The 24,664-nt window shown below is 38.6% G+C and overlaps 2 protein-coding genes across 2 annotated transcripts in view; one reads left to right on the top strand and one right to left on the bottom strand.

Annotated features, from left to right (window-relative positions):
* Nucleotides 1-14,038, top strand: part of LOC140922311 (uncharacterized) — a 22,150-nt gene extending 8,112 nt beyond the window's left edge. Inside the window, exons 4-9 of the mRNA XM_073372307.1 lie at nucleotides 6,384-6,494; nucleotides 8,529-8,615; nucleotides 9,135-9,363; nucleotides 11,933-12,055; nucleotides 12,714-12,830; nucleotides 13,209-14,038. Of these exons, the coding sequence (XP_073228408.1) occupies nucleotides 6,384-6,494; nucleotides 8,529-8,615; nucleotides 9,135-9,363; nucleotides 11,933-12,055; nucleotides 12,714-12,830; nucleotides 13,209-13,559 (1,018 nt within the window). The 3' untranslated portion in view covers nucleotides 13,560-14,038. The remainder of the gene's footprint in view (nucleotides 1-6,383; nucleotides 6,495-8,528; nucleotides 8,616-9,134; nucleotides 9,364-11,932; nucleotides 12,056-12,713; nucleotides 12,831-13,208) is intronic.
* Nucleotides 14,039-14,921: 883 nt separating this feature from the next.
* Nucleotides 14,922-24,566, bottom strand: LOC140923717 (uncharacterized). Its single transcript, XM_073373788.1, has 6 exons — nucleotides 24,334-24,566; nucleotides 22,924-23,013; nucleotides 18,692-18,920; nucleotides 16,634-16,747; nucleotides 15,877-16,005; nucleotides 14,922-15,462 (listed from the first exon to the last, which is right to left on the bottom strand). The coding sequence occupies exons 1-6, from the start codon at nucleotides 24,501-24,503 to the stop codon at nucleotides 15,121-15,123; spliced, it is 1,074 nt and encodes a 357-aa protein (XP_073229889.1). The 5' UTR covers nucleotides 24,504-24,566; the 3' UTR covers nucleotides 14,922-15,120.
* Between the last annotated feature and the right edge of the window lie 98 nt (nucleotides 24,567-24,664).

Here is a 24,664-nt window from a genome sequence, read left to right as displayed (position 1 = left end):
TTTTGCAAGTTACTGAGGGCTTATTATAAGTGATATTTTTAAGCCATTTTTTTTTTTTTTTCCATTTTGCTGTCATGAGAGAGCGGGGGTTTCGTTTGACGCCGGGCACCGGACGCAACGTTCTGTTGTTTGACATTTAAAGTCCGGTGGTTTACACACAAAATATTTTTTTTTTAAGGGTGAAAATCTTTTTTTTTTTTTTTTAATCAAAGGTAAGGTATATTTGACCCTTATTTTACTCACATATTTATGTAATGCATACAATTCTTGTGACCATTTTTTTCCCTAACGCCTTAAAAGGCCTTTCTGGTTAACTAATTCAGGTCCAGGAAACACATTAAATTGCATTTTAGAGAGTCCAATTTTAAAAATTTCCTCCAGCACGAACGGTGTAAGTCCAGCAGCTAAACCTCTGCATCCATTCCAAATGTTACCGAAAACCCTGAGAGAGGATGTCTCAACAGATGCTTCGCGCAAATTAGAGCTTGCAGCTTTTTATAATCTGTCTTTCTATCACTGATATTCTTTTAATTTTATTGTTTATACTAATATTTGTCGCTCTGAAGGTCAACTGGCTTATTTAGCCGCCTTAACATAAGCCTGCGTAGCAGGTGCTTGGAAGTAATGGGCGAAAGGACGGGAAGCGCGAGCAAAACACGCTTAAGAGCGTATTGTCAGTGAATATCGACTAGAGGTCTACAAAAGTGAAAAATCGAAAATTCTCAAAAAAATTCACAAAGTAGCACTAGGTAAGCTATTAACATAAATGTAATTTTTACTTCGACCCGATAATTATTTTCCACGTACGGGGGTGTTATTGGTTTCGCGGCTCTCGGACCGGGTTTTCCAGGCCCGAGACCATGTGTCACAAAAAAAATCGTTTCAAAATTCAAATCCATTGTAATGCGGACAACAAATAACTTATTCAGAAGAGTACATAATTGCACACATTTTAAGTGGTGATTTACTCAGTTTGAACAAAAGTGTAATATTTTGGAGATTTTTCATTATTTTCAATATTTTGAACGTTTTCGTTCAATGAAAAAATGGCAAATTTCAAAGCCCAAAATCGTCGACTGGTACCTCGATTTCAGTAACGAGTCTCATACTACGTTAAAGAGCGTTATCTCTTCTTTCAAAATCTGTCTTCAAAACTATGGGCAACTTAAAAGGAAATTTTTGAGGCTAAAAAATACAAGTAGTACTTTTCAGAAATTTGAGCTTTCCAGACTCCGCGGGCCGATGCTAAAAACTCGGAAAAATACAATAAGAAATCAGTTTGAGCAACAGTGGTTTCATGTTATCAGATTTCAGAAACCAAGACGTGTTTATACAGCGATCTGATATAAATTAATGCCGTTTGCTATCAAGAAAGGCAGATTTAAGCTGTCAAGTCAACTCCTGCCAAGTGCACCGGTCACGTGAAGTTGTCAAAGGGAGGGCAAAGCACTAATATTAAAAAGTCTTAAAATTCAAAACGTTTTACATCCATTTTTACGTCCATTTAGCGTACAAAACAATGTTGTGAATGTCTGTTGTTCGTACCTTAGCATGGTGTTTCCATATATAGGAAATGTCAAGTATCCACACGGGAGAACATACCAAACAACAACGTTTTAAATCCAAGCGCCGAAAGATCGTAAACGGCAAAGATTGCGTTACGTTTCACAGAACGACCGCTTACCACTGTTGTCACTCCTTTTTTCGCTGGAAGCTACGAGGAGTTTTCATTCGGTCATGAGTGATTCTTGATCAGCGCTTCCTTGAAAGTACGACCCCGGACAGATGATAACTGAGGATGTTTCGTCAAGACTCCTGTTGTTCAGTTTCAGGCCTTAGCAGGTGCGTAGTCAAGATTTTTCCGGAGGTACGCCTAACTTTTTCTACATCGTCTTCCCTCCCCCCCCCCCCCCCCCCCACCCCACCCCAAATCTCAACATTTTTTTAAGGTGCCTTTATTAAAGGTGAGGTTAAGGGTTGTAAGCAAAAGCATTTTTGCTGTTTATGAAATGACAACCTCTAAAATTCTTTAATTCTGTCAGCTTATTATGTTCATTGACGTCAACTGTTTATCATTAATTCAGCTGTTAAAAATCAAGCTTGTAGTACCTCCGACTTTAGTTTACAAATGACTCTTTTTACCCCTTTTTGTCACATTATTTTTGACCGACAAAAGCACCACACATTGACGTAATTGTCAGGAATTGTGCCCTACTTCGTCTACTCCGAAGACAGGTCGTGGAGAAAACAACGCGTTCACGCTTTACATCATCAAGCTTGCTATATAAAGAAATCATCCAAGATTCGGTTCTCCAATTAATGTCGTCGCTTCTCTGGAAACCGATTTTTTTAGTTATGTTTATTTCATTCTATTTTTTCTCCTCAACGTTTTCGGGTACGCACTTGCGAACCGTGCGTACAAGTAGCTACACCCCTGTTTAGTCTCCTTAGCCCTGAGCGTTCCTCTCTTGCGGTTTTCGCGGGAGTTCAGGATGTGGTCCACCAAGTATTTCACGTCTCTATTAAATGAGAGGCAGCACTTCTTGTTTACCGTTTCGTTATCAGACAGCGCTTAGACTCTTAGCCTTTCATTTAATTTTGATCCAATTTTATGATTTAGTTACTCAGTATACGTTCGATCCTGTCGTTGTAAACTTATACTTTTATACTTTAAGGGAGCTTTATACCTATATTAATTTTTTCTTCGTTTAGTGTCGTCCAACAGACCCAGTTTTTTGGCATTTTTTTAAAAAGCAAGAAAAAGAAACGACAGGGTTTATTTTTTTTTGGACTTAAATTAATTCCTTTAATCTAAAAAATGAGCATTATAACAGCATTTTCAGGCATAAAACGTTCGGTGATGTATCCTTTTTGCTTTTTACCCTTTTTGGGCCTTTTTTTATGAAATTGACCATCACATTTTCCGCCATATTGAGTTTGTGTCGCTTTGGTGACCATGTCTTGTTGTTTTCAGGCTCCACGGCAATGATGCTGGTGTTTCAGGCCTCCTGTTCTCAGATTTCTTGTGATTTTTTTCACCTCACCGACCGACCCACCCAAAGCCAGGAAACCTATTCGACGCTAAACGAACGAAAGCTAAGCCTTATGGTTTCTTTTTGGGCTTCCTCACCACATTGCTTCTGCGTATTTCTGTATACTTGTCTTTTGCTTTGTTTTGTTCTTTTTTGTCGGTAAACTAAACTGAAACTGTACAAAGACCCTCAATATTCCCTTTGGAGGTTCTCGAACGCGCATAAAAAAAATGAAAAACGCGATGATTTATTGACCGCGAGGGCAATGGGGTGGGGTTAGGGCTCGTCACTGCGCTCCGGTTCACTCGTGCGCTTTCAAATGGTCCCGAAATACAAAACGAAAACTGACTGTGGACAGACTATTCACGTCTAGACATCAAGCATCTTTTAAGATGGGACTTATCGCCTTTCCCTGTTCATGGAGTTGATTCAAGGTGTTGACATCAATTTCGTGATGCCCTGCATGTTGCCTGGACATGTTTCAAAAGGGTCTTTCCACAGCTACGGAGTCCGCCATCACCATGTCAACCGTGCGAGAAATGATGTACTTCACAAAAACAAAGACAGGTTATTTTCGTTTTGTCCCGTCCCCTACCCCCGAAAGTCCCCGACAGGACCGCTTCAAAGTACTCCCCATCCCCGGGCCCAAATGACTGGAATTGTTCCTGTGGTTGTGCGGGGGATAGTAACAGGTCTAACTAATTGCACCGTGCATCAATGACAGTTTAGCTCAATCAGAAGCCCCTTTTCCTTGGCTAGTTCAAAGTGTGTGCACCTCCTTTAAGCGGTTTTTTTCGGTTTTTACTGAAATTTTTGATCTTGAGGAAATTCACAACGACAGGAGCAGGTTATGGGCTTTTTTCCTACCCCTAATCCTACATCACGGGAAATTGGAAAATCCCTCAGGTTAGGCAAGAATTCGATAATCCTTCCATAATCATCCATTTCTTCACCGCGTGAATTGGGTATTTTTTAGCTTATTTCGAGGAAATACTTTTTGCTTCAAATCCAGGGTGGGCTTATAAACACATTTTTTAAGCCAAAATGGTTTTTGCGTGAATCTGCTTACCCAAACTTTTCGTATAAAAAACGACAAATACCCGAAAAAAGCTCGTGTTGTTGGTGGTGGTGGTATATTTCCGATAAATTCAGTTCAATGTCTCGTGAAGAAGAGTTCAGATCCGTGCCGCGCGCCTCTCGAGGCAAGCGTTCCGTCGAAATGCGAGCCCAAAAACAGGTGGTAAGCGGTCAATCTGTGAAAAGTAACGCAATCTCCGTCGTTTGAGAGCAGCCGAAGAGCATGCAATACATGTTAGCACACCATATAGTCGTGCAACATAAATTAATTGAATACTGTGCACAACGTTTTGTAAGCAATACGCACTTCTCAAAACTACTTCTTTTCTGTACTTATTAGTCCTTTAGTATCCTAACCTGTCCTTTTCTGTACTTACTAGTCCTTTAATGACCTTACTAGTCCTGTATCATCCTAACTTGTCCTTTTATGTCCTAACCAGTCCTTTTTCTTTTTTATTTCCAATATCTAGGGAACCCATGCTAAGGTATGAAAGTAGGCATTGTTCTGTCCGGTAAAGTCAAATTCCTGGACGCAGAAACGTTGTGCTTTTTGAAGTTTATTAGTTTATTATTGTGCTTTGCCCTTTGACAACCTTACGTGACTCGTGCGTTTGGTAGCAGAAGATGGCTAAACTCTGCTTTTCTTGTTGGAAAACGGCTTTAAATTTTATCACATCGCTCGATAAACACGTGTTGGTTTCTGATAGCTGATAACGTTAAACCACTGTTGCTCAAACTGATTTCTTATTGCATTTTTCTGAGTTTTTAGCATCGGCCCGCTGAGTCTGGAAAGCTCAAATTTCAGAAAAGTACTACTTGTATTTTTTGGCCTCAAAAATTTTCTTTTAAGTTGCCCATAGTTTTGAAAACAGATTTTGAAAGAAGAGATAACGCTCTTTAACGTGGTATAAGACTCGTTAGTGAAATCGAGGTACCAGTCGACGATTTTGGGCTTTGAAATTTGCCATTTTTTCATTGAACGAAAACGTTCAAAATATTGAAAATAATGAAAAATCTCCAAAATATTACACTTTTGTTCAAACTGAGTAAATCACCACTTAAAATGTGTGCAATTATGTACTCTTCTGAATAAGTTATTTGTTGTCCGCATTACAATGGATTTGAATTTTGAAACGATGTTTTTGTGACACATGGTCTCGGGCCTGGAAAACCCGGTCCGAGAGCCGCGAAACCAATTACCCCCGTACGTGGAAAATAATTATCGGGTCGAAGTAAAAATTACATTTATGTTAATAGCTTACCTAGTGCTACTTTGTGAATTTTTTTGAGAATTTTCGATTTTTCACTTTTGTAGACCTCTAGTCGATATTTACTGACATCCGCTCTTAAATAGTATAATCAAAGTGCAGACCCTGAAGGTCACTTCAATGGGACTATGTGGCTGTACTCTAAAACAAAAGTTGGAGTGTTCAAACGGTATTCACAAAGGAACGATTTGACGTCAAACGCATTAAGAGCAGAAGCGGCGACAGACAAAAGATCTGTCGAATCGTTGCCATGAAGTTCAGAGGAATGACTCTTTTTTCATAAAGAACTTGGTGGCTTGCACCGTCGATGGAACGCATACCATCAAAACCTGGACAGGACTGATGAAATGAAACACTTTAAAATCAGGGGCATGAATTTGAAAAACCTATCGCTATCATGGTTATTATTCGCTTGAAGGCGAACTGACGTCTGATGTTTATGTCCCGTGACTGCAGCCTATAAAAACTTCTCGGTACATCTTGCGTTCTGAAGTCTAGGTCCCCCCCCCCCCCTCCCCCCAGACATGTCTTCTCCAAAAACGGTTGCCACTTGCGCAGTAAAAGCCATGGTCATTTCCCACGTGTGCTGTGATCTTTGGTGTCTGTACAGTTGTAATTTTGTAATCTCAAAATTTTTTATAATACACAGTACGCATTCTTTAAAAAATATCCATTTTTGACAATGTTATTATTATTATTATTTTTTTTTTGTCGTATTTATCGTTCCTTTGGTTAAAAACGATTTAATGGTGTGCGTTTATCGTCGGTTTATTGCTCTATAATCAGATAATAGGGCCGGAGGTACTTGGCTCTTATACGGCAGCTGACCCTTGTGGAGAGGTTAAAACACTGGGTGAATTATTCTCTATTGAGTGAATGTAATATATGCCTCCAGGTACAGAAGCCTGTCCACAGACGTTTTGTCTTTCTCTGTCTGAGCTTGGCATAAGGTTCTGGAAAATAAGTGAGCTCCGCCCTTGGTCTTATATTATATGTATATTTTTAGGGAAAAAGTGGCCACTGAAAAGGACGAAGAAATAACAGCATTAAAAAGGAAAGTAGAGGAATTGCAGCAACATGTTGCCATGAGTGATAGATTAAAGAAGGGCATGGAAAGGTAACAAATTAATCTATTTTTTAAAATATATTTGCCGTTGGATTAAGGTCACGATTCGTACTATCATTTTTATTGAAGGTTGATATGAGCTTCAAATTTACCACTCAAACTCATTAATTACTCACGAGGGCAACAGCCAATAAATAAGACGTATTTGGGTCACATGCATGAAACTTGATACCCAATGAAAACTCAGATGAAAATCTTACGGGTTTTGATCTGAGATCAAACATGGTTTTGATCTCAGATCAAACACTTAAGCATTTTAATGAGCATTTTTCAGGTACCGCGGGGTTCAGTAGGGCGATGAAAATTACCCGGCGTAGTCAATCGAACGTTCGGTAATCAAACTCAATCAAACTCTAATCGTTCGATAGACTTCGATTGGGCTCGGTAATCGAACTCACCCCAAAATTTTTGCCAGTCGAACACAATCGAACGTTCCGTAAACAAACACTTAATATAAACAATCGAACACTATCGAACGTTCGAAATCGAACACTGCATGCAACAATCGAAGATAAAACCAGTTTCATCTGGTTTCAAACAAAAGGCGTCGCGTTCACATAAGTGATGTATTGACTTCAATTTCAAACACGAGTAGGCAAAGATGTCACAGAGGGCGGAAAAAGTGAACAATTCTGGAAACAGTGGTTAAAGGCTACCACGAGTGCCAGCTTTCGCCGTCAGTGTCGGTGAAAATTTATTATTTAGAAGAAAAGGAGAGATCCGGCCCTGAAGGTAACTGACGATGGCCTCAACCAACTTCGACATTTGCCAACTGATTTACAAAGTGAACTGGTGCCTTTGCTAGCATGTTACCCAGTATTAATAGTGAATTTATCCATTGTGAGTCACTTAAACAATAACGTTTTTAGTTAATTCGGGTTAACTGAAATAGTTTTGTTGTCAAACTGCTTGAAATACATACTAGAGGGAGGTCTTTCCGATTCACCCCAAATGAAACTGGATGCGTTTCGTCTTTCTGCCAAACAAAATCGAGCTAATCGCATCGATTGAGTCCGATTGTTTTGATTGAGTTCAGTAATCGAGCTCACGAGTTCGATTAATCAAACTCACCGAAAAGTTCCAGTTCGATTATGTTCGATTACCGAAACCAATCGAACAACAATCCGACCGATTGGGTTCTATTGAGTTTGATTGATTTAAATTTGGCTCCCTTTCCTTCGATTGACTACGCCGGGAAATAATTAGCATTACTTTCGGAGAGTAAATCAAAACTAATCAAGTCAGCTGGAGAGCACGCTAATGAGTTAGGCTTTTGTACATTATGCTTTTGTTTCCACACTAAAATGCTCCACCTTAATGCTCCATTTTTCCCACTAAAATACTTGGTCAGCGCCCAAAAAGTCACTAAAATGCTCTTTTAATGCTTGTCATACAGAGGATTGTTTAATAATCGTAACTTTTTAACAGAGAGCTATCGCTACTCAAATGGTACACATAGTATAATAACAAGTTTATAACATTTCAAACAGCAAAACTTAACTTTTCCCCAGTCTTCGCACTTTGAATTTCAAGTTTTTTCTAGTTTGTCTTTCTTTTTTTTTTCTGAAAAAAGGAAAAAAAATTCCACGAACAATCAACCCTTATTTTTATTTTCTCTCAAAAGATCCCGGAAAAGTTCCACTAAAATGCTCCAACAATGCTTAATGCTTTTGCTTCAATAAAATGCTCAAAAAAATGCAAGCAAAATGTACAAATGCTTATAATGAGTCCGTGATAATGTATCGCTTGAGGAACTGATATGACATGATCATGAAGTAAACTATTATGTGATCTGCAAATGAAGGTTTGAAAGTGGATACGACTTCTCTGCTGATAAATTAACTTATCTATCTGATATTTGCTAAGAAGATTAAACCGTGCCATAATAGTGCCCTCACAACAATTAAATAAGGATTTCGATTAAACACTATTTTCAACCGCAAATCTGTGTCAGGCCGATTCTTAACGTTCCCCTAAGTGATTCAATTTCTTTCTGGGTACATTCATTTATTTTCATTTTATAAGGTACAGCGATGGCAGTGCTCACGAACTGCAGAAAACAAGACAAGCATTGCATGCGAAAGAAAGAGAACTTGAAAGACTCAAAGAGAGGTAAAAGAGTAGTCATTGCATTTTGTAGATCAACTCACGAATGTTGTATTTGTTTTTAGCCATATAATCTCACCCGCTAACCGCAAAGGCATGCAAAACAAAATTTTCTATACCTCAATATGCAACAATAACTCAATCTTTCTTCTTTTTTTTTGTAACTCGCTAACATACAGATGTTGCCGCTTGAACAATGCACTCGATCTTTATAGCGTTTCTCGGGCCAGGCCATTGAGACATAATTATTTTGAAGCGGGATTAGGAAATAGTTATAAGATGAATAAAGTTTTATGCGTTTATTGTTTAGAAAATATGGGGAAAGAAAACAGAAACAACGTTAACAAACAAAAACAAAGACAGACAGACAGACCATAAAAACGAAAGCAAAAATCGAACAAAACACGAAAGGAGAAGTACACAATAATAACAAAGATTTATAACATGGAAATTGCCTCTTGAGGGCGAAAAAGAAATTGTAGTGCCCAGGATTCTTCACAGGATTGATTGCTTTGCTTATTTCAGACTTGCTGCAGTCTCGGAGAGAAGAGTGAGATCCGATCAAAGAAAATCAGAAAATACCCTGAGCACTAATAGGCAGTCCCAGCTTGAAAGTGAATATGTTACTGAATTCAAAGACGGTGCTCGCGTTGATGCGGTGGAGCTTATAACTAACAGAGCTACACGTCATGGAACGAAGCCATCTGCAAGAGATTATTTAACGTTCTGCAGACTTGCATGCTTCATTTTTGAGGTGAAAGTTTATTGGTATTAATGATTTACTGTTGCTTTCGTTTTGTTTTTTGGTTCGTTTGATTTTTCCTTTTCACGGTGCCCTTATCTAGCAGTAAGAAAGCCTAATCAAGGGGAAAGCAACACTGCAATTGAAAGTATCCTCCAGGTCTTGTAAATGCGTTAGGAATTGATGAACCCCCGAAGTACAGGTGGCAGAACAGTTATGGAGGGGGTGGCTTGATCTCCAGCCTCTTCTTTGGTTATGTTATATTTTGAAAATTTAAAGCAAGATTAAACGCTTAATAATATATTCTCTAAATGGATACCGTAAATCCTCTATAAATCCCCCCGGGGGCTTATTTATTTCAAACCCATTTGAGGGAGGGCTTAATAGAGACGGGGGGGGGGGACTACTTAATTTAGAAAAGACGATGGTATTATTTGTACATAAAGAACTAGAATACAAAGTGGAAAGCCTCAAGACTAGTACAAGAAGGTTCGAGGTCATACAGCCGAGGATCAGGATCAAATCCAGTTGGTAAATAAACCATCCCAGATCAGCCCACACGAAGTTATAGTTTCGTGAATGATTAAAACAATGTATTATTTATTAGTGAAGAATAATTAGGGGAAGGGAGGAGAGGCTTATTAACTTTTTTCACTGAAAAGGGGGGGGGGGGGGGAGTGAGGCGTTTACTAAAGGAAGGGTGTTTATTTGAGAGGGGGGAGCTTAATAGAGGATTTACGGTAATTAACTTAGCAGTTTATGCTTGGGGCCTAAAATGTCAGCTCCAATAATATATTTTGCCGTTTTTGGACAGGAAGCAGAGATGTTGTGTTTGACCTTGATTCCAGATTATTTTGCCTTACGTCCGAGGAAATAAATGTGGCCGATGGAAGCGTCGTACCTTTTTTGTGCGGAGCAATTTTTGTCTGTTACTGAAGAACGAGTCACTAATCTTGTCACGTCATCCGATATGAGCATAAAGACGTTTCAGGCTTCGAGATAAACCTTTTCCTTAAGACGCGAGCTTTCGATTTCATCTCAGAATCTTTGTCAAGTGAGAGACCCTTTTTTTTTCACGCACAGTTTAACCTTCAAACGTACACACAAATTCATACCCCCAAAGTGGTACAAAGGGGGAAGGGGGGGGATGGATAGAGCCCCTCCCCAGAGTTTTTGATACGTTGCAGTATCTCGAAACTATTTTGCCTTCAGGGGAAAGCCTTTGATCTTTTCAACAAGATGAGGTATATTTTATGAGTGGTGGCGCGACTAGACTGTTCACAGTCCCCTATTTTTCCGGAGATCGTCGAGATATGGCGCGTCTTACCATTAATCGCGGCCATCTAGATTTTCAAATGTACCGAGGGGGAGGTCGTCGGGGATTATAGCTCTAGGGGGAGGGGGCGAGAAAAATAGAGGGACTGTAATAACATCACTGCAGCTCGCGTTCACGGAGCAATGCAGGCGTTTGATTGGTCATTAGTCAATAGAAGTTAATTTGCGTCGGAGACAAGTTTAGTTTAAGTTGCCGACACTGACAAGTCCTTGTTTCTATAAAACGTACGCTTTCATAGTACAGTGCCAAACACACGAAGCATTTTTGGTATGTTGTGGATGAATCACGTAAGCCAACATGCTTTTGAAGCAGCCCAGCCGGGGGAATGTTGTAACGCAGTTCGGCCAAACGAATTGAAATTTAACGCTACGCCTACGCAAAAATGACGACCTGTCAGAAATGCCTGGCTTTTTATCGGGAGGTTTCACCTTTTTAATCTGTGGTAAGCCAGCATGCTTAGCACTTGGATTAGGGAAATGTTTCACCTGTGCATGTTTGCCGATTTTATCTGGAGGCATGTCCCAGAAACTGTATTAAATCACTTTTTCGAAAGAAGATATTTGTAAACATGCGAAATCGATACTAAATGTGTCTGGCATGTTTTTAATCTGAATGGTAAAAGGCGTGAAATTCCTGTCACGCCTCCTGAACGTGAGCTGCAGTGATGTTATTACAGTCCCTCTATTTTTCTCGCCTCCTCCCAAACCGCCCTCTGCCCCTCATAAAAGATGGCAGCCCGTAACGTAAAGCGCTCGATCTCGATGATCTTACGGGAAAATAGGGGACTGTGAACAGTCTGTGGCGCTGCTGAAGGCCTGTGATGTCACCAACAATAGTAGCCATCTTGGTCACTATTTTGGATGTTACTTAGAGTTAGAAATCATGTTATAACCACCATAAATGGTATCTTTTTTGTGCTTGTCATGAAAAATAACACACAATTAAGCACTTTGCATCATTTTATCCTCAAGCGTTACTTTTATTGTTGAAAGAAGTTGAAAAAACGTGCATTTCACTAAAAAATGGCTTCACCACCTGCCACTGACCATCACTAAACTTGTCCCAAAATGCGCCCGAGGGATAAACGAACAGCTACTGAAAACGTCGGGTGGTCATGTTTTATCTTTTAGAAAAAAAAAAAAACAAAACAAAAAAAAAAGCTCAGGGGGATGGGGGAGGGAGGCAACGTTTTTCGTTATTGTAATAACTTTAAAGCTCGTACGTTTTTTTAACAACATATTTCAGACTGCCTTCGAGTGTGCCATGAAAGCGAAAACTACTTTTGAGAAAGTTACGACTGATGCTCTGGATATCTTATCATCAAACGCCCCTGCAATTGGACTCAACAAAAGCGAATTCCAGAATAAGGTAATATTCTGTAGATTTTGGTCTCCGAGACCAATGCTATAAACAAAAGGGACGACAAAGTTGTAGATTAAAATAATAAATTCCAAAAAAAAATACAAAACATCAACATAAATTTAACAAAAACACTCAAGAAATATGAGAGTGATGTTTCTTAAGTTGCTGACACAAGCGACGGCAAAAAAAAAAAAAATTGGTAAATGAATAAAATTAAGTTAAATTAAATAAATGAATAAAAAATCAAATTAAATCAACAAATACAAACAAATACAACCCCTTCCGCAACCCCCCCGCTCCCCGCATCAACAAACAAGAAATCTTAACGAAACGAAACTAATAGCGAGGGAGACGAATCCCATTCTCGACCCCACTGCTTACGCTTCTGACTCCGTGCGTAAGCTAGCTTATTCCTCCCTGGCCGTCATACGCAGAAGAGCTCTGGGTTCGAGATTGGACGAATCCAAAAACTTTTGGCTAGTTCTATGCATCATCGTCATACCCATGGAAAACATTCTCCAGTGATTGAATAATTTAACTTTACTTAATATGATGGAAAAGTGACTGTTTATTTTTCCCTGTATCGTTTGCTTGTATCGATACCAAAACGCTTCATGAGCGTATTCAGTTTATGTTTGTTTACATTCTAATTTTTATCTCGTAGTTTCGCTACATGGGTACACACACTAGAGATGGGAATAAATCACAAGACGCGTTATCTGAGGTCATGATTCTTGTCAAAGAAGAAGCAAAGACTCATGACCTAAATTCGCTTATAAATGTAAGTTAAATCAATGTTACTATTTTACATTCCTGGAAAGTTTGTTTTAACTTTGTAACATGTGACTTCAACGATCCGCTTTAAAAACAGATTGCGGAGCCAGTGGTGGTTACTCTTTTCTTTACCACGACTGAGCTGTCTAGAAAGAAAAAAAAAACAAAACTATTTTTGCTGTGGAATGGAAATGAAGCTTATGGTTAACAGACTAGTTCAGGAAAAGTTGTTATTCATCACTCTAAATTTTTATTTGTACTCTATCGAACACGCCGTTTAAATGACACTACTTTATTTATTAACAAGGCGAAAATATCAGCCTTAACACTATTAATTCCTAATTCTACGTTTGCATAAATAAACGATATTTCATCATTATTTTAGCTGGTCAAAAGAGCGATAGAGACGAAATGGATACGGGATAACGACATGTTTCCTTCTTATAACTCCACTGTTATGTACAGCTTGGATGAGTACATAAAGTATTGCACAAGGTTTGCTTGGTGTATGGTGTCCCAAGTTCCTCCTTTGGAAATTGAATACAAAAACAAAGTTTTTGACTCTAGAGCGCACGTTCTGAGTCAAGCATTCAGTTTTGGAGGAGAAAATTTTCCGGATCATCATAGGAGGCATCCGAAAGCCCAGCAGACTATTATGTGCTACCTGTGGCCCACCCTACAGGATTGTCAAGGAAAGGTTATAGTAAAAGGAGAGGTGATCTTGAGTAAGAGGTAGCATCTCCGCTGAGCGGTGACATCAGTAACTAAAGTCATGTATAGTGCCGTCTGTGGTCGGTCTTGTAGATAAAGCGTTGCCCAGTGAACGTTAACTTTGTAGTGACTGTAATCCTGCAATCATGTTGAAGCAAACAAGGCTGAAAATTTCAGAAAGCATTTGCATCCCCATGCCATGTACAGACGTCGTCTAATATAGATAGCTGCTCGCCCTATCTTACTAATCATGTTTTTCTACTTCGTACAATCACAATGCTCGAACTCTCCATTGACTTTTCCCCAAATTGTCTTACTTGAATCCACACAGAGGGTGAGGTAAGAGGGAGAAGAAGCCTTAATGGAAGGAAAAGGAGAAGATTTTTGAATAGTTGCTTTAGAACCTCTGAACACGAATGGATTTTAGTATAACGATACAAGTAAAACCAAAGGTGTAAACACCTTGATGATGGATACATATATGATGTCCCTTATTATCCATGTTTTGTTTTGTTTTGTTTTGTTTTTTCTAATAAAGTTCTTTTATCAATCTCTCTGGAGCCATTGACTTGATATTATTTTATGTTTTAACCTTCGTCAGGGTCTTAAAACGGTTCGCTTTAAATCCTCAAACGGCTTAACCTTCAACTGTTCGATAAAAGGCCTGCAGGTTTTTTACCGTGAAGCCGTAAAGTTCAGGGTTCCCCCTCCAAATATTTTCTTATTTCAGTTCTTTAGTAAAACCAAACGAGTATACATCCAATGCAGAAATGGCTGCCGGATTAATATTCTTTTGTTTAAATTAAAATTAGCCTAACTAGCCTCACTTGAGATAATGTATTCTTTTGAACTTTGTACTGGAGAACGAGGCTAGTTAGGCTAATTTAAATTGAAACAAAAGAATGTTAATCTAGAAGCCATTTTTGCATTGGGTCTATAACTTTGACCTTTCAGTTCGTCCCTACCAAACCCTCCGTAGAGACGAGTAGGGGACAACCCTGGGAGCGAGATTTATAGTTTTGTTTGTTACTTCTACGTTGTTCGTCCTGAACACCAGCATTGAGAATAATAATAATCATAATCATTATCATAATCATAATTGACTTATATGCCTGGTGGTGAATAATAAACTTGCAAATCTTGGACCAGGGAAGCCAGTAATTTTACTGAATTTATGACGGAGAATTTTGCAGCTTGTTCACTTTTAATGGCTTATAATTTGACTCTTGTCTTCCGGCTAATTTAGCAGAAGGGTGTGTGTAACCGTCCTATATATGCAAGCGATACAACTAGCATTGAGGCACCCTGAAAACCGAGTTTTTTAATTTATTTATTTTAAATTTTTAAACCAATTTTCAGTTATTCAAGTTGTTGTTCACACAAGCTGGATTTATTTCTCAGTATTCCCGAGTTCAACACCTCGGCTATGCTTGTATAGAGGCAAGTGGTTGCCTCGTACCAGTTGGGTTTTTAATAATGTTATGCCCCAACTGCAATTATTTGTGTGCAGCGGTGTATGAAAACTAACTAGAGCAGCTGAGTGCACTTTCCACCAAAAACAGACATTTACATAATTTTACATTCCTTTACAATAGGACTTCTCCCTTGGCAATAACTCGTTTTTCGCAGTCCAACAGTGTTGGCCATAGGAAGCACTTTATTTGTGACGAAGAAGTTTGTTTCTTGTCACTTTCAAATCCTGGGACGTGACTCCTTTCATCAAATTGCTGACTCTGGTAGTTAAGTTTTAGTGGAGGTACTTGCGTGACCATGCGCCAGGAGAACCTACAACAATAATCCATGTACTTCGCAAGCTTCCCACTTTTCTCATCATAGGATGGTAGCGGTGGCAGGATGAGTCCAGTTTTTTTGGCTTTGGACTGGAGCACTTCTTCCCTCAATTTTTTCTGCGCCTCATTTTTGACGGTCTGTTGATGCAAGGAAAATTGAATTATTTGTGAATGGATAATTGATCTTCTGAATTTTACGGGCTGGCTTATTTGTAGGTGGGACAAGTACAGCGCTCTTGTCTTAATCTCACAAGTAAACATTGCACAAACTGTTTACGCCACACACCCTTAGTTATAGCCACCTCTGCCACTCGCTAGTTCCACGTATAGAGGTCTCAAGAGTCTATAAAAGAGACCTTTAGATTCTAAGACGGGTACGACTACGAGTACGAGATTTTCTCAATACTAAGTAGTGCGCGCGCGTGAACCAGCGTCATTTTGGCGGGAAAATGTGGTAGCCGTCGTCACTCTACTACGAGTTTTAGCGAGAATGTCGTGCTGGCGAAAACAAGATATCAAATTTTAGAAGTTTTATCATTCTGCGATACTTACTTCAATGAGCTTTTTCAAATCATGATTTTTTGCTGTCTCTTTAACATGGACCATCAGCTCGCGCATCGCCTCCTGTACTAGCATTGACCCAGGTTGTGAAGATGAATCGGGGGGAAACAACCCGACTGGCTGAAATACAATCAGCAAAACATTGCTACACAAATAATGTTAAAAATAACTACAATAATACTTTTTTAAAAAGGGCCAGTAGGCAATAAATTTTCAATACCCTAAATCTTGAGAGGCCAGTTGCTTTTACTTCAAATCTAGCTATTTAGACTCGGGTTTGTGTACTTGAAGTCTTTTTGAAGGCGTCAGTGTCCACTTTGAGGACCCCTTTTGATCAGCATATTTCTGCCCCCTACCAAACACCTTAAAGACTCGAAGTTAAAGTAGTTTCTTTGTACTTGCCAATTCTTAATACCACCTAGCTGGACGGCAACTAGAAAAGTTTCGCTCCGGCGAGAGGGTCTAGAATAGCCTCCCCGCTTCCGCCATTTGGTGGTGTCCAGACTGACAACAGAAAATTGTAATGAAAAAAACTTTTAATCTTAGTCGGTACTCAGGGCCCTTCTCGGAACTCCTATTCAACCAAAACACGAGGGCTAATCTGGTTTGTCTAAATAGTGGTTCTTAAAACCATGGCCCTTTGCGCTTACTGGCGTGACGAGACTTGATGGTGATGATGATGATTATGATGAGGTTAACTTTGATATTGAAAAAATGAAAGCATAATATGGTGATCAGTGTTACAAACCTTTTTCTTATCGATAAATGCAATCGAAGGGGCTCTGTTGATTAAACTGTTCAGCAACGATGAAGAGACATTCGCAAAGTTTTTTCTTGTTGCCAAGGCACACTCATAAGACACCTAACGAGATAAACGAAACACTCTGAAACGAGCTAGTTGGCCTAAAGTTGTAATCAGTGAAGAAATTATCGCAGAAGCCAAAACAAGTTGTCAAAAAAGAAGTACACTTAAAACCTACGTGTAAGAACCTAGTGGTTTAAGAACCTGCTGGCAGAAATATACCACTTTGATAACCAGAATGATAAGAACCAGTTTAGCCAAGCAGAATCAAGCAAGTTCCTATGTACATATGTTGGTTACAGTTGACTTATGGTACACATTTTAATTATATAAGAAGTTTGACTTTGACATAACAAATTGATATCACAAGAAATACTGTAGAAAAACTTACGGTACAAATAAAGGTATTATTTAAGTATGAGGGGCATGATTGTCTGGGTGAGCGAAGGCCTTAACAGAACTGTTGTTGACAGCGTCCTACTCAGGGCTGCGCTCACCCGGACAATCATGCTCCAGTTGCTTATGAAATGACTTTGGGATCAAACTTTTCACAAAAGTATTACTGTAATTCGTATAAAATCAGATTGTAAATGTCTTCATGGACCATGCATAAAGGAGGTTTGCAATGTACAGTTGTGAATAATACTGTTTAGTATATACTAAAACAGTGGATAGTGTTTTTCGCGCGGTCTGATTGGCTACTCAATCAGTGAATATCCTGCACTATTCACTGATTCACCTCCAGTTCCTCCGAGCGACCGACGCCAAACTCGCTTAAGTTGCAAGCAAAATGCCTTCCCGGTTTGCTGCCGTAAACAAACAAAGAAATTTCACAACTAATCAAGCAAGCTGTTTCTGAAATACACGAAGAAGGTGACGAAGTTCGGATTGGAAGTTTTAACAGGTAAAGCTTTGTCTTTTTAACACGAATTAATCGATAAAACCGGTGAAAAAGTTTTTTGTTTACAAATGCAAATTAAGCTTAAGTCTTGCTTACTTTATTTAGTTGAGTTGTTCATAAATAGGCTTAAAACTAAATTTAACAATCTCTTTTTATAGAATGATTTTAAATACAAAAAGAATTCACAACTCCTTTTGAAGAAATTTCCCCGCAAGAGCTAAACAAATGCCTTCAAAAGTTTTAGTTGTCGGCAAGAAAAAGCGACGGCCGCGGCCGCCCGGTCATTACGCGCCAAAATTGTAATCGTTAGCAACACTATTTGAGTTAAAAATCGTCATTTTTGTGCTCAATGATCTCACTGTTTTAGTATATACTAAAACAATTATTCACCTCAGTGTCGGTGGCTAGTCCTGGATATTTACCTCACTGCTTCGCAGTTCGGTAAATATCCAGGACTAGCCACCTCCACTTCGGTGAATAATTGTTATATATTCAACCCTATTCAGACCTGGCTTTTTTTCGCTTCCTGCAACTGATCGGGGACTTCAGAGGCCCCCCTCTATAACTTCAAAACCGCTCAAGCTATGGCCACCAAAATTACACAGAAAAATGTACTTATCATTTCCAACTTCTGGGAATAACTTGATTGACACAATGACGTAATATGACGTCATCATGACGCCATATTATTGAATTTATTGGCAGAATCGGAATTCCCTCAAAAGTACCCATTAAACGAAAAGTACTTAAATAGCAAGGTGTTAAATAAAATCAAGAAGGTGGCTAACATATAAATAACCTTTAACAATAGCAATGATTGTTTATTGTTTGTTGTTTTGTTTGCCATAAGTAATACAAAGCAAAAAAAAATCTACTCATTTAAACTCTCATGGCGAGGAAACCCAAGAGAAATCACCGGGCTTATAAGGAATGGACTCCCTCAGTTAGATAATTAGAACAAAATATAATCATAATGTCATGATGACGTCATTTATGACTTAAAAAAAATTGGAAGCATCTGCCGTCTTGAATCCGCCATATTGAATTATTTTAATATATTCCAGTTTACTTAAAACTCGCGGTAACAGAATTGAAATCTGTACCTCAAAAATAAAGCAGGCCAACCTGGACGCTCCAGCACGGTTCTCTGTCGCAGACGGGGGTCCTGCTCGTTGACTCTTACGCTGAATAAATTCTATAAAGTCTGCACGTTCTCCGTCTTTAAACAAGTGGGTGTATTCTGCCTCCAGGTCCGACTGCTGGTTGTCACTTAGGGTGTTCTCAGTCAGTCGTTGATTCTGATTAACTTTCTTCTCTGACATGGCAGCCAGTCTAGGAAAAAAAACATGGAAGAGAAAGGTTCGAGAGAGGAAAATGCACACGCTTACTTTGATTTGTAGGCCTTAGAAATAGCTTAAAGTTTTAGCAGGTTGTATTTAGGAACCCCCATTTAAAAAAAAAATCTCTAAATTTCAACAGGGAGTTAACGTTCGTAGAAAAAAAAAGGGCGAATAAGGGAGAATTCTTAGCTCATCTGAAGGTGGGGGAGGAGGTTGGGGTAGGGTGATTTTCTTTACAGTCCAATATATGTAGAAGCCCTCCCTCCCACTGTTATTATTTTAGCTAATAACCAATAACTGTGGGCAAAATACCATTTTCCCCCTCCACCACCGCCACCTAGAAACGACTAAAACCAGGAGCCTATTGCTCCCGCTAAAACAAGACATTTTAGTCTTATCATGCCTTCATCCTAAGTAAACCTTGAAATGTAATCGGTGAAAATTTTTTAAAGGCCCATTGCCAACCTTGATGCATTGGGCGCCGCGACGAACACAGATCCCGCGAATTTTGTGTTACACGAAAGGAAAGGCTTTTCTAAAGATTTGGTATCCGTTCGAGCGGCTCAGGCTATTCGTTCGAAGAATATTGGCTCGAGCTATCCATTCAGTTATTGCAAACAATTGCAAAACAATTGTCATCCGCGCTACTGTTCCAAACCACCTCCACCCGAGTTTGCGACGAACCTGTCAAAAAAATAAATGTAAGCTTGACTAATTGCTAATTGTTCTAAGCGTCGTTACCATCATCTCGTGATCATGAATTTTCACGGTAAATTTTCTGCTGAATGGCCTTGTTTGCTTTCATAACATTCAAACAACATTCAAACAACTTTTGTTTTGAAGAAACCAATTCTGTCACAGAGGTTGTCAAGTCACCTTCTACATCAAAAGCCATCGGCTATGACAATATACCTATTAGGCTCGTTAAGGATGGTATCAGTGTTTTATCAGGTCCACTTAGCACCCTTTTAATTCATCTACCACCAAAACTTGCTATCCACCTGGTTGGAAATACGGCCAAGTTTCTCCAATTTTTAAAAAGGAACTTAAGCATTTAAAGTCTTATTATAGGCCTATAACTGTTCTTGTTATTTTTAATAACATTTTTGAACGAATTCTATCCAAACAATTATATAAATTTTTTGATAATATCTTATCATCTAACTTGTTTGCCAACAGGAAAAATTTTAGCTGTCAGACCTCCCTCATCCGCATTGTTGAGGAACTTAGGATTGCTCGTGATAATGGTGCTATTGCTTCTATCGTACGCATAGACCTATCCAAGGCATTTGGCTGTCTCCCACATAGGCTTTTACTAGCTAAGCTTAAGGCCTATGGTCTATCTGAGGATAGAGTTCTAATTATGGCAAGCTACCTTTCCAACAGGTTTCAGAGGGTTAAAATTGGGGACACCTTCTCAGATTGGTTAATGGTTGTTAAGGGCATTCCCCAAGGGTCAGTTCTGGGGCCTTTGCTTTTTAACATTTTCATGAATGACATTATGTATACTTCCTTTCATTCTTCTGTAAGCTCATATGCTGACGACGTACAATTTTTTAAAACTGTTTTCGATGCTACTGAGATTCAGCAGAGAATGCAGGCTGATCTTGTATCAGCCTCCCAGTGGTTTGAGAACAACGCCATGAGTCTCAATGTTAGTAAATGTCGCACCATGTGGTTGGGAGAGGAAGCGTGTAATCTTCGCTTTATCTTGATGGCAAAAGTATTGAAATCTGTCATTCAATGAACCTTCTGCGTGTCACTATTAATAGTGACCTCAATTTCGACGAACATGTCACGGTCTGAGATTATTCGCAATGTCTGTAAGCAACTGCAAGTGTTAATTCGCCATAAACATCGATCTCATTTCTACTTGTAATAAGAAACACTTGTATGGTGTCTTTCTTCTCTCCTGCCTCTCCTACCGCCCAATTATTTGGCATTATTGTGGCAAAAGAAACAGTGACAAACTTGAGTGGATCAACGAGAGCTGCCTGCGTTTTATTTTTAATGAATATCTTAGTTCCTACGACAAACTTCTAAATAACATCAATCAGCCTAGCCTGCACAATCGTAGAATACATGATATGTTAAGTCTTGTATATCAGTCTTTTCACGGTCTGGCCCCTACTTACATTAACGAGCTACTGATAGAAAGAAATTCTACTTACAATTTGCGTGGTAAACATTAATTCCCTTAGTATTCCCAGAGTTCAATCGACCAAATATGGTTTGCACTCCTTTCGCTACTCTGCCAGCAAATATTGCAATATGCTCCCAGAGGTACTTAGAACTGCTGAATCATTACATGTTTTCAAATAAAAAATTAAGAGCATTAGCTTTTATAATAAATGCTGCTCCTTTTGTAATTAGTTTTAATTATAACTAGTTACCGTAGTCACAATGTATATAACACTTTTCTTGTTTCTACATTATATTAAACTTGCACATAATATATAGTATTACTTTATTCTAATTACCTTTGTCATTTATTTTCTATTTGTTTTTGCTTTTCCTTCGGAAATATTTGCATTAGTTGATGCTATCGTTTGAAATTCGAAGTGAAATAAAGTTTTTGATTTGATTCGATTCGATTATCGTTACAACTTTAATTCAAGACTAAGGTATAATATTCAACAAATTTCCCGAACAAGTATAGTATGCAAATAACAAACGCTTTTGGTAGCCCTGGGAATACATTGAATAAACTTTGCCTGTTCAAAGTATCATCCATCATCTTCATTCATCATTTCCTGGACTTCACGACGGCTTACATGTTATAAACTTGAATGCACCCGCGCATAATTTGTCACACTACGTCGGCATCTCACGGAGCCGTTCACGTTTGTTTCAGGTAAACCTGAAATTTTAATGGACTCATACACTTTCGTGACAAATAATACCTATTTACTGACTTTGTAGGCGAGCTGTCAGATGAGGATTAACACTCACCTCCGACGCGACCACTGCTGACTAGCTTTCACTATTTTGTCCTTTTGCATGGCAAAAGTGTTAACCAATCAGAGCACGCCATTTACAAAAGCGCGTTTTCAAAACAAAAAGAAACGACCGCGTTGCATCAAGAATGGGACTTTAAAGGTTGTGACGATTAATTCTGTTTTGCTACAAAGGATCGAAGGGGGGAACCCCTCCACCACTCTATATCTTCAAAACCGCTCATGATACTGCCACCAAAATTACACAGAGTAATTTACTTATTGTTTCCGACATTACGCCATAACTTGCCTGACATAATGACGTATCTTAACGTCATTAATACGTCATATTGGTAAATTTATTTGCAAAACCCAAATTTCATCAGTTTTCCCCTCCAAGCGAAAAATAGTTAGAAGTATGGTGTCTGACAAAATCAAGAAGTTATAGCTAACACATTTTAAAATAACTTTAAGCAATAGCAGTGATGTCATGATGACACCATTTACCATTAAAGAGGAATCTTCAAGCATCCGCCATCTTGGATCCGCCAATTTGAAATAATTGAATGTATTCTACTTTACTCAAAACCGGTATAAATTATCGAGGCAATCTTGATAGAAAAATTGATCTCTGTATAAATGGATCCTTTAAGAAAGCAAAAAAAAAAAGATCCCCAAACTGTTAAATTCTGGGAGAAATCAGTCACAAGAAAGCCTGGGTTACATTAACAGTTATTGTAAATTTGATGAAATATTGCTAAGTTAAGTGTGATGTTAAAATTTTAATGAGTAAAAATAGTTATTAATCTTTTTTATACGAAAAAAAATGATGAAAAATATATCTGTCAAAACTCGATTGACATGGCAACAGGTGTCACAACGACTTTAAAATGTTCCCAGATATTTCTTGTCTAAAAAAGTCGCTATTGGTTTTAACGGTAACTTTTCGCGCGGCGGGGGCGGGGGGGGGACTCCAAAAGCCCCCCCAGTCTAAATAGCGTTAAAATGTTATGGAATATACAATGTTTGCCGGTTATTAACTCATTTCATATATGTTACCTTTTCTGTAGACTTTCCACCTCGCTCTCTTTCTCTGTTAAAAGTTCCTTCATCTTGGAAAAGTGAATGTTATGTGTTTGGTCTTGTTCTCTTCAAGAAAAAAAAATAACAAACACTTTTTGTAGCTCACAAATAGCGAAAATACTGCAGCATATCTCTGCCGGCTAACACTCTGGGCCTGGTTGTTCAAAACTGGATTAAGATAACCCAGGGTTAGTGCGAACTTTGAATTCAGATATGAAACCTTTAAAAGTAAATTCAGTTTAATTCTTTTTGTCAACAAGTTGATAATAAGATGCTCTTAAAAATAACAGAGAAAATTATCTGAGGAAATGCTTTTGAACAAAAGAAAAAGAAACCCGGGTTAAAATGAACCCTGGGTTATGCGCTAATCGGTCTTCGAACAACTGGGCTCTGGATAATTAATTTATGGTCACCTGTGGAACGTCGCACAAAAGTCGCATTCCACTAGTGAACTATTTAAGGCAAAAAGGTATGGCTTTTGTCACAAAAAGAAATCTTTCCGATAACCTAAGAATTCTGATTATGTTTGTGATGCTGATGACACATGTTTCTTGCAAGGCTAAAAACGCAGTAGTGCTTTCGTAAGCAACATTCCTAGTCATCGTAGGCATAAGAAGTCATAATAATGATGATGATGATGATAATAATAATAATAATAATAATAATAATAATAATAATAATAATAACTACATTCTTATATGGCGCATTTACAAAGCTCAATGCGCCTTACTATGATTTACAAACAGAAAATAAAATCACAATCCCTATCAAATTATGTTCACCATAATGCTTACTAAAATAAAAAGAAGCTTTCCTAAAAGATGGGTTTTCAACTTGTTTTTAAAACAGATTACAGTCTTGGCACTCTTAATGTCCTTCGGCAGGGAGTTCCACAATTTCGGTGCCACAAAAGAAAAAGCTCTACACCCGTAGTTTTCAGTTTTAGCTTTTTGAAGACAGAGTAGTGAACATGAAGCTGATCTTAAAGTTCGTGACGGTTGATACATTTCAGTTAAAGGCTTCGGGTAGTCTGCAGACTGGCCATGTATAGTCTTAAACGTTATGAGGAGAATCTTAAATTCAATCCTCTTTTCAACTGGAAGCCAGTGCAAGTTCTTTATTATAAGCGTTACATGATCTGACCGTTTTAGGCCCATCACCAGACGCGCCGCGGTATTCTGGATTCGTTGGAGTTTATTCTTTGATATTTAGGAATGCCGTACAAAAGACAATTACAATAGTCCACTCGCGAGATGACAAGAGCATTAACTAACACTTCAAGTCCGTCTAGCGACAGATATTTCCGAATGCGTCCTATTGATCTTATGGCGAACTAATGCTGGCTGATTCCATCGAGGTGTAGGGTGATTGGCGTTTTAGATTTACCTTAAATCAGTAGTAAGGAGAGGTTTGTTTTCCTGAAACTTCTGTAAGGTCTCTTTAAGGTCTTTGTTTTCGTGTATGAGTTCCTCAATTGCCTGTGTTAAATCTTTCGCTTGTTGAACAAGATTATCACCATCCATACGAATCGCTCTGCCCGGACGAGACGAGGACATTGCCGATCGACCCGAAAATTATAAAAATTATAATAATACTGATGATAATAGTAATAACCAGCACTCTTGGTTAAGATCTTTGGCAATATTTGCATGAATTCACACCAGGCTCAGATTCCGGGAAAGAGGGCCGGAAGTAAAACGCATGACTCTTTAGTCCC

The sequence above is a fragment of the Porites lutea genome, chromosome 13 (genome assembly GCF_958299795.1).
Source record: "Porites lutea chromosome 13, jaPorLute2.1, whole genome shotgun sequence".
Lineage (NCBI taxonomy): Eukaryota > Metazoa > Cnidaria > Anthozoa > Scleractinia > Poritidae > Porites > Porites lutea.
The sequence above is the reverse complement of the archived record's forward strand: the minus strand, read 5'-3'. Positions and strand labels throughout refer to the sequence as shown.

Coding starts and splice junctions, on each gene's coding strand:
- LOC140923717 (XM_073373788.1), bottom strand. CDS start 24,503: ATGTCCTCGTCTCGTCCGGGCAGAGCGATTCGTATGGATGGTGATAAT. Junction 18,921..22,923: donor GTGGAAAGTCTACAGAAAAG/GTAACATATATG, acceptor TTTTTTTCCTAG/ACTGGCTGCCATGTCAGAGA. Junction 16,748..18,691: donor TGGCCTGCTTTATTTTTGAG/GTACAGATTTCA, acceptor TTATCTCGTTAG/GTGTCTTATGAGTGTGCCTT.